Here is a 10565-nt window from a genome sequence, read left to right on the forward strand (position 1 = left end):
GAGACGCTAGGACCTCACGGGCAAAGGAGAGCCCGACCTCCTACAACCAGGTATTCTCCCCCGCAAGGTCGCGGGAGGTCGCCCCCTCAGCGCACCTCTGGGGGCGAAGGCTACGGCGAAGCTTATCTGGAGTGGTCGGAATACGGCGTCCGTAAGTTGTACTCTGAGAGCTGTTTTGTGTGTGTGTGTGTGTGTGTGTGTGTGTTTAATGTGGGCTGGTCTGTGAATAGAAGCACATTTTGATGACGTTATTTCTAATTATTTGTACGAGCTCGTCGTTTTCCCGCCTAATGTTACGTTTGTCTCCAAATCAGTCTTACCTCGTAGCATTTCAAGTCCCGATTTCCTTTTTGAGTATTGTACGTAGCCAATTACAGTGTGTGTGTGTGTGTGTGTGTGTGTGTGTGTGTGTGTGTGTATATATATATATATATATATATATATATATATATATATATATATATATAGAGAGAGAGAGAGAGAGAGAGAGAGAGAGAGAGAGAGAGAGAGAGAGAGAGAGAGAGAGAGAGAGAGAGAGAGAGAGAGAGAGAGAGAGAAATAGATGGACTATGTTTCCGGCACGGAAATGGAGCTTTCATGTCAGGAACTCGACTGCAATGGAAATTTCGTTTTTTGGCAAGTCGTAGCTATTGAAATCCTTGCTCCAGCGGGAATGAAAAGTGGCACGAAGACGTGGCAAAAGGCGTAGGAACAGCAGCAGGGGCGTTATTAATGCATTGGTCATTTGAAGGCGCGAAGGAAGGAAAGGGGAAAAAACTAGAAACCGTTTACGATTTTCAGAAGCAATTTGCCAACTTTACGTTCGTCCATTTTCTGTGTATCACATCTGGATAGTCATAGAAAAACGTGTTCTTGGTTTTTTTTCCATCGTAATATAATTAAATCATTTGGTACAAAATTGTAATATCGTGGAATAGGTTGTCCGAAATCGTAGCTCGAGGCTTATGACAACTAATTTCAAGTGGATGTAATTTAAGTTTTGCTGGACGAGTGAATTTGTAGCTTTTGTTTATCGCTCTTGTTTAGGTGATGAGGAAGCTGTATTTACAATAGAATCGGTCATTGGAACATACACATGCTTATCATAACTCTATTATTTATCAAATTTCGAAGCTTTATAATTTTTTATTTACTAAACTAACCGAAAATAATTTACCTTCATGAAAAGTGATTAATATACTATATTCTCGATACTTTACAAGTCTTGATATTTGAACTGGATGTAGAATACGGATTTAAAACGTATGTTGTTCATGCTTTTCCTTTTATACTTTAATTTGCTGAGGGGATATCCTTCAGTCCGTTCATTCTTTCAATCTCATCATAAAATCATATCATAACCTCTTCCCAAGATCACTCATCTTTTTCGAACGTGAAGCTAAAAGTTTAGCAACGATATTACGCTAACACAGGTGCATACCCTGACATAAGTGAATCAACCATCGTGATTTTGAAAAACGAACACAATTCTCAACTGATCATCTTTCCAGGCTGCACTTGCAACGAGTGCGGGACTCGGAACTGTCAACACTTCACCGGCAAGTGCGAGTGTTTCCCGAATGTGGACGGAGAGGACTGTGATCGCTGTGCTGCAGATCACTGGGGCTTTGCATCTTGCCAGGTAATAGTACTAATACGATCAAGAAATCTAGAAAATTCACATTTTTTGGACTTGCAGTGTAAAACAAAATAAGATATAAGGAAATTATCGCCTTCTTGTGAGGTTTAGATTATAGCTGTACAGAATATATGTTCACTTTTTTTTTTTTTTTTTTTTTTTTTTTTTTTTTGCATATTGAGGTTACTTACAGTACTAATACGCTCATGAAATTGAGAAAATTCACATTTTTGGACTTGCAGTGTAAAAAAAAAAGTTTTAAGGGAATATATTAATGTCATCTTGTGATGTTTTAGATTATACCTGTACATAATATATGTTAACTGAATTTATTTTTGAATAGTGTAGTTTTGTTCCCTGTAGGCAGGACTAGGGTCGCTCATCCACAGACCTGAAAATGTCCCGCTAGTTTTGTCTAATATCAAGAGCGGTTTGAAATTTGAACACATGGCATCGTTATCCTTTATTTTAGGTTGTGGTTCAAAATAAGAAGTATTTTGTACGTATTGTAAAACATGTGTTGTGCAATTTGAATTTAAGCCTATATCTTATTCACCAACGCAGGGCTGCCAACCGTGCCAATGCGGAATCGCAGCCGCCAAGAGCCAGTGTGACGAAGGGACCGGTCAGTGCATATGCAGAGATGGCGCAACAGGACAACGATGCGAATTATGCAAACCGGGCTACTGGAACTACACACGCCACGGATGCCAAGGTGAGAATAATTCCAGTGATTTTACCACGAGAAACGTATAAAAATAACACGCATACAAAATTTAACGCCGTTTGAAAATGCAAAACAGATATTGCTCCCAATTTCATCTCTGTTTAGAGACGGACTAATAAAATATCCATTAACTATTCTATTGTCCATGATAAACTCTCACACTTGAATGAGTACCACGGCCACAAAGAGAAGAAGAAGAAGAAAAGAGTTTTTTCATTTAAAAGGGTTATTCGCGCATTGTTTTTAGAAAAATGGCTGCTTTTTAAAAAAAAATGTAGAACAATAAATTAATCCTGACACTTGGCTTGTAGTAACTTGATGAGTTTATTAACATCTGAGTAAAATACAGCCTAAGAGATGTAGGGCTGCCATACACTGATTTTACAATGCTGGAAAAAGATCACCTTTTTTATATATACATTCTAAACATATATCCTGAAAATGAATGCAAAACAATTACTATAGTATTTGATTCTGCGGAATTTGTTTCGTCGAACATTGCAAATGAACCTTCGTCAGAGACGTATTGTTCTTCCAGCTTGCACGTGTCAGGAAGGGTTTCAGCGTTGGTGTAGGGTGCAACCCACTGACTGGCCAGTGTTCCTGCTTACCCGGCGTTGTTGGAGCAAACTGTGATGGATGCCCCTACAGGTATTTACATAGTAGATATATACACATAGATATACAGTCATTATATTTGCTCTTAAATACATACCGTATGTCAATAATTCCATTGTACCATCTCGGGCATACAAACACATAGCATCATATATATATATATATATATATATATATATATATATATATATATATATATATGCATTTGTGTGTGTTTATTTTCTCTCTTTTGTGCTTGGGAGGGAATTTTTTATGTACAGTTAATCATATGTCATATCAATATCGATTTTGCTATAACTTACGGGGAACTTACATTAGAAAGAGGATGATATAAATGTACCCATCCTAACCAGAATTGAAGCCCATATCGCTTATGGAGCACCGACAATTCCGCGCCAACAATTGCGCACATGACAATGCAGCTTAGTGACAATTCAGCATGCATGACATTTCAGTTTAGAAACAATTCAGCTTAGGGACAATTCTGCGTATGATGATTCAGGGCAAGGAATTCAGCACAAAGACAATTTGCGAAATAAAATAAAACCATGGAAAACTAAGAAAACAGTGATCAAATTAATTTTTTTTTTTTTTGATACATATTGAATTTTAAAAGTAGACAAAATATTTATTTAGATGACGTACTATAAAATATTCCTGTACAAAAATATTCATACTAATTTATATTTTGTAAGTATTCTAATTTGTTTGCTCGACTCCCATATTTACTAAATAAGGTTTTTATTGCCTTTAGCTGTACTCTGATAATTTGCTTTTTTTCTGGAATCGCCGTGAACAGCTCCGATTCTCAGTATCCTTTTCTCAGCATTGTCTTGTTCCAATTTCAAAAACTCTACAAACTTATAAAAGGTCGGATGGTTATAACCCAATGTTAACTGGAGACTTCGGTGCCACCCTTCTAACGAGTTATTGGTCTTTGGTAGGTCTCCCTGCACCCGATCAAAAGTAGTCCATAACTCAGGTTTAAAAACAGCATCTCTCCTGCGGCATCCGATGGGGCGACCAATCCACGTATCCTGAAAATAATTCATGAACTCTTCCAATTCAGGAGGCATAACATCTTGCAAAGATTCAAATACCTCGCAATTATCATCAGCTGGCACAAAAGCTAAGGCTACCAACATCTTACAATGTGTTCGAATATGCTCCTCGCTTATATATAACTGTGTAAGATTTAAAGCCTGTATTTTCCGCCATATGCACTGAGCGAGATGAAAAAGCAACCACTTATTTGCGTGCTTCAAACACATTTGAAAATGCGATTTGAAAGCCTTTTCAAAATCACAAAGCATAGAATCGGGCGTCATATCCAGGGCTAAATTCAAAATTTGTCCTTAATGCCCTTTCATATGAATCCTGTGTTTTATTTTGCAAAAGTATATATATCACTGGGACAACACATCCTTCACAGAATACATGAATAACATAAAATTGGTGGAAAAGTTCAATATTCTTTACAGTCGAAAAAATGAATATTCTTTTGGTATCTTCAGCACCAGAATCATACAATAAGAAAGGTTCCCCACTGTGCGTTACACGCAAATGGTCAGGTAATACAATATCACTGACACTATCAGGTGCTGGAATTAGGTCACCACCTCTTTTTCTTCGACATTGAACACTTCGTTGCAGTGTAAAGTATACTTATACTCTGTTTTTTTCCATCTGTCCATCCGCCTGTGGTGTTTTTGTATGGTAACACTGTGTCTCGGGCTTTAGATAGTTACATTCAGCTTACATTCAACGATTATAATGATATCCTATTTCGAATATTAACGGCGTAATTCGCATACAGTAAATTATTAAAACACTTTCAGTTGCAAATGTACACCCAGATATCCTTTTATTTACCTAAAACTTTCACATAGCGTAACTATCTAAAGCCCGGGACGCAGTGTTACCATACAAAAACACACAGGCGGATGGACAGATGAAAAAAAACAGAGTATAGGTAGTAAAACCGTGGCTTCTTCTGGCAAAGAAACTTGAGTTTCTTGGATTATTCGTCTTGAACATCATTAGAAGAAACTAGTCCGTTCACGAAGATCTGAAACCATTTTATTCATTGCTGATGTTGCTGGCTGCGGCATATGAGTATAGGTCATAACTTCTTCCCATGAACTTCCATTAACATGAATTATACCTCTGCATGTGTCTTGTGTACAACGCCAGGACTTTTCATTGCGAAGTTTTTTATCTAAAGGATAACAAAATCATTTAATAGAATGTGATCACGGCCTTTCTCTGGTAAAATCAGCTCCATGGGGCTTTTTTTAGTTCTAGCTCAGCGAATGATTGTAAAAAACTACACTCCAGAAAAGGAAATACATCCAGTCCGAGTTTAGAGGATACCAGTAACAATTATTCGCTTGTTGTCAAAGCATAAATAACAACCGTAAATTGTTCGATGGTTGAAAGTGTAAACAATCTTTGATTATTACCAGTACTTTAAACTGCAAGTTGTAAGTTTTTTTTTCTGTCGCCAAATAAGAAATAAATTAGTATAATTTTCAATATCTTATTTCAATAAATATATTTCATTTTTTAGTTTCAAAGATGATAAAAAAAACAAAAAAAACTATTTGATCACTGTTTTCTTAATTTTCCATGCTTTAGCTCTATTTCGCCAAATTGTCTTTGAGCTGAATCGTCATGCGCTGAATTGTCTCTAAGCTGAATTGTCATGTGCTGAATTGTCGGCGCGGAATTGCCGGCGCTGAATTGTCCTGCGCGGAATTGTGGCCGTCCCCACGATCGCTTATGGCTGGTACACGAAGACTATACTCTGTTTTTTTTCATCTGTCCATCCGCCTGTGGTGTTTTTGTATGGTAACACTGCGTCCGGGCTTTAGATAGTTACGCTAAGTGTACGTTTTAGGTAAATAAAAGGATATCTGGGTGTACATTTGCAACTGAAAAGTGTAATTTACTGTATGCGAATTAAACACCTTTAATATTCGAAATAGGATATCATAATCGTTGAATGTAAGCTGAATGTAACTATCTAAAGCCCGGGACGCAGTGTTACCATACAAAAACACAACAGGCGGATGGACAGATGGAAAAAAACAGAGTATAGTCATTTAATGCATTCAGTTTGAATGTCTAAACACCTAAGAGAAACTTTCCATGGGGGGGAAGATGGTGGCCTGAATATAGAGAAGCAGGGATTTAGAGCATGCCAGCATATCACTAAGTAAATTTCATTTAGAAACTAGAATAATTAAGTGGTACTGCTGTGAAAATAAAATTAGCCTTTTGTATGATTACTTAACAATCCTCTGAGAAAAATGATCTAGTTACGTAGTTATTGTATTGACAAAATTTACAATTATTAGTACAAATTTGTACACAGGAACATAATACAATATATTCTAAGAGACAGTAATCTCTTTTTCTACACTGATTAGCATGGATGAAAACTTATTGAGTCTATCTGAACAAAAGACACTTTAAGAAAATAAATAAACAGAAATTAAAAGTGTACAAGATAATAAAATGTCAAAATAAGTAAAAACTATTGATGTAATGCTTGACTGATTTAGGAAGAGACAGTAACCTCTAACTTTTGAGGAAGGCTACTTCTGTCCGTAGCGTTTCAACATAGAAATCGCTCTCATTTTGCTCTTCTTAGGTGGGTACTGATTGAGGGATATGGCTGCCAAGAGTGCGAGGAGTGTGTTCATGCTCTGCTTGACACTACTGATGAACTTATTAGGCTCATTGAGCCAACGATACTGGAATTCAAGGTATGTTTTATATTCATCTATATGTCATCATCATCATCAGCCGTTGTAGTCTACTGTAGGACAGGCCTCAGACATGTCCTTTCCATTCCCTTCTGTTTTTATGGTCCTTTCTATGCCATTCTATACCCGCAAATTTCCTTAGCTCGTCAATCCATCGTCTTCTCTTCCTTCCCCTGCTTCGTTTGCAATCTCTAGGAACCCAGTCTGTTATTCTTTACGTCCATCTATTATCTGACATTCTCATTACATGTCCTGCCCACGCCCATTTCTTTTACTTACTTGTTATTAGGATATCCTCTACTTTAGTTTGCCCTCGTATCCATGTTGCTCTTTTTCTGTCTCTCAGTGTTATTCCCATCATTATTCTGTCCACACACAAGCAGAGATACATGAATGTTTTTCTGTCCCGAATATAATGAGAAGAATTCTAATGAGAACTTTGCACCCTCTCAAGACCGCAGCGCACAGCTACTTCCTCCACCAATCGTTGAGCGCCATCAATTCGACAGTGCACGAGCTTCGACCACGGGTCGATCTGATGGACCTACCCCAGGCTGAGACGCATCCAATTCATACAGCCATCGAGGATGTCTTCAAGACGGCGCAGTCCATTTCTGGCAAGGTGAGTGATGTCATTATTATTATTATTATTATTATAGTAGTAGTAGTAGTAGTAGTAGTAGTAGTAGTAGGGAAACACTCTATCGCGAGAGTATATATAATGTTCTAAAGGGTCCACAATAATATTGTGGACCCTTTAGAACATTATTATTATTATTGTTATTATTATTATTATTATTATTATTATTAAACAAAATTGCCGTCTGGATGCCGTTGAGTTTGTGCAGTAGTTTCTCAGTCTCGAACGAGTTTCTTTGTATAACAACAACCTAGACTCAGCAGCACCTATAAAAAAAAAGCTGGTTCACTTATGGTAGATTCTTGGATGAGCCTATGCTGACAAGACGTCTGTTTGGCGACCGCTGATTGGCTGGTACCGGTAGATAGGCAGGGTACCAGCCAATCATCGGCTGCCAAACAAACGTCTCGCAGGCATAGGGCTCACCCAAGAATCTACCTTAAGTGAACCAGCTATAGACCGTGTTATTCTGTTTAATGAAGTTTTTTTTTTCTCGAGAAAGGGCCTTCTTCCGGCATATTATTATTATTTATTATTATTATTATTATTATTATTATTATTATTATTATTATTATTATTATTATTATTATTATTGTTATATGTTTGTGTGTGTTTTATTTTTATTCTTATTTTATTTATTGTTTGGTGGTGATGGGGAATTTATTCTATGGGTTGTGTGTGTTTTATATTTTATTTTTTGGTGGTTGGGGGGGTGGGGGCGTTCGGTTCGTATCATCGTGCACGGGCCGTTGCTAGGAGTTGCTGGTCCCAATTAGAAAATTATAGAAAGTAAGGCCATTTTTTTATGCCTAATATAAAAATGATTTCTCAAGTGAAAAATTTCTGTTAATATAGTATATGCATAACAATGTGGGGACAGTACTTCTTCGGTCTTCATTGCATGTCATCGGTAGCGGTTTATTCCTCTTAGAACAGAGAAAATGAGAATTTCGCAAAAAAGTTGTCAGAATTTTTTGACGAAAGTTTTGCCAGAGGTTGATCGTAATCAGTAATGAGGACCTTTCGCGGGTGAGATTCTTCAGCCTCGTTTCGTTTGTGCTTTCTATAAATAGCCTAGGCCTAGGCTTTCTAGGCTAAAAGAAACTGAAATCATACGAAACCATTTCCATAGAGTTTGGTAAACCAACCAATTTTTTGCACTTGAATTACTTCTGCTTTTCTTAAAAGTTAGAGGTTACTATAAGTTTCTTCTTAAATCAATCAAGCATTACACCAATTGTTTTCCTTAGTTATAAATTTTTTATCATCTTGTACACTTTTTATTTCTGTTTTATTTAGTTTCTTGAAGTGTCTGTGCGACTGGAGGTTATTTCAAATGTTCCAAACACAAGAAGCTGAATCCATATGCACCATCGATGTAAATTTGGTAAACAATTTCCATAATTCTGTAAAAAAAAAAAAAAAAAAAAAAAAAGTCACACTGGAGGACGTTTCCTCCTCTTAACCTGTAAGATTTCATTTGGATTCTGACAGCTAAACCGTTTTTTGGTCGATGAAAATGTGTGCTAAAGAGATATGATGTTGGCAGAGGCATGCACTCTGTTAAGTTTGGGAGCGTTTTGTACGTTCGTTAGTCCATCCGCCTTGGTTACGCGGTATGCGTCTTGTGTTAAAACCCAGATCTATGCAACTGTTTGTATAAACGAATCATAATTTATCAGTAAGTGTTCACGTAGAATCATGAGCTATAGAAACCTTAAAACTTACAATTCCTTGTTCCGTGACTATCTCATCCCCGTAGGGAGCTGTTGCTGCCAGTGCACCTCATGCTGTGCACTGTAGGCATTTCTTAAGGTTCTTTGCAGCGTGCGGCCCCTAGCTGCAACCCCTTTCGTTCCTTTTACTGTACCTCCTTTCATATTCTCTGTCTTCCATCTTACTTTCCACAATCTTTATAGTGCAACTGCGAGGTTTTTCTCCTGCTAAAGCTTTCAAACCTTTTAGTGTCGATTTCCGTTTCAGTGCTGAATGACTTCATAGGTCCCAGCGTTAGGTCTTTGGCCTAAACTCTATATATTTCATTGTAGTTTTAACGTTAGGCAGCATTTCAAGTATAGAAAATACTTGAAACTTATTAATAAGACGCTACAAACTGGTATTATTTTGCTTCATTTATTCACAGGCAAACATTCTGTACGATCGAGCTGACGAAGCCTCAACAAACAGCTTTGCAGTGTTTAACGACGCCCTTGCTGTTCAGAAACACGTCGATGACGCCTTCAGTTCAGCAAGGAGTGTCATTGGAGAGATCAATCGGCTTGTAATGGTCTGGAGACTGGCACAGGTAATACTGACTGGATTGGATTGGCTAAGTTTGAAGCATAGTTGGGTCAGTGAGTCATTTGACCGTTAGAACTGTTAACGTAAGATGAAGTGGCTGTGCTCGAGAGCCTCCCTATTCTTCAGAGCTAGTTCTCATGACGAGGATAATGTATATGGAGTAGGTTCATTTGTAAATTTGTAGAGTAGACTAGAATCATGAACACCAAAGACAAATAATTACACGAGAGCAACGCCTTACACATCAGGCTTACCTCCAAGAAGTAAATTTGTAATCTAAATTCATTCTTATGCTTAAAAAAAACTTACGTTAGTGTAAAAGTAAATTACTGAAATTCGAAAAAGATTAGGATTAATGTGCTGATAGCCAGCTAATTGAAATGTATATTATATTCACACTTTTTATACATTTTGCGTAGGAAATGGTAACTTTTGGGACTCACGCAATTATTCACCTTAACTAGTTGCTTATTTTGCAATCATTGTTTAGAAATTAAAAGTGCCATGGCCACGAAACTTTTGGAACTTATTATATTTTATTTTCCCTTCAGGTGCACAACTTGAGCAAGCAATTCACGAAGCCGAAGACATTGTGGATCGGATGCGACAGCGCGATTTCAGTCCCATTTGGGGGATAAGGACGGAAGTAGAACTGGAAATTTCCAAAGAATGGCTGGAAAGAATGGAAGGTTTCTTCAACCCAGTTAAAAGAAAATATCATTTATACTTGTTTTATCACTAATAATGAAGAAGTTTGATGACAAGTAAGGAAAGCAGTAGAGCTTAGCTAATCGTATCGCAAAGAAGTTTTCAGACTATTTCAAAATTCACAGTTTTGTCAAGTTGAATACTTTATATCAGATCAACTTA

At 37.2% G+C, this 10565-nt stretch overlaps 1 protein-coding gene across 1 annotated transcript; it reads left to right on the forward strand.

The window, feature by feature from the left end:
- The first annotated feature begins 6 nt into the window (after positions 1-6).
- LOC135206823 (laminin subunit alpha-like) lies at positions 7-10333 on the forward strand. The gene is made up of 8 exons (XM_064238314.1): positions 7-151; positions 1512-1642; positions 2204-2354; positions 2905-3017; positions 6640-6754; positions 7209-7376; positions 9538-9699; positions 10247-10333. The coding sequence occupies exons 2-8, from the start codon at positions 1581-1583 to the stop codon at positions 10331-10333; spliced, it is 858 nt and encodes a 285-aa protein (XP_064094384.1). The 5' UTR covers positions 7-151; positions 1512-1580.
- Positions 10334-10565: the final 232 nt, after the last annotated feature.

This window comes from Macrobrachium nipponense, chromosome 31 (assembly GCF_015104395.2).
Source record: "Macrobrachium nipponense isolate FS-2020 chromosome 31, ASM1510439v2, whole genome shotgun sequence".
Lineage (NCBI taxonomy): Eukaryota > Metazoa > Arthropoda > Malacostraca > Decapoda > Palaemonidae > Macrobrachium > Macrobrachium nipponense.

What these genes read in the sequence shown, in the direction of transcription:
- LOC135206823 (XM_064238314.1), top strand. Translation starts at nt 1,581, where the DNA reads ATGTGGACGGAGAGGACTGTGATCGCTGTGCTGCAGATCACTGGGGCT. An exon ending in CAACGATACTGGAATTCAAG is followed by an intron (nt 6,755 to 7,208) that starts GTATGTTTTATA and finishes CACCCTCTCAAG; the next exon opens with ACCGCAGCGCACAGCTACTT. An exon ending in TGGTCTGGAGACTGGCACAG is followed by an intron (nt 9,700 to 10,246) that starts GTAATACTGACT and finishes TTTTCCCTTCAG; the next exon opens with GTGCACAACTTGAGCAAGCA.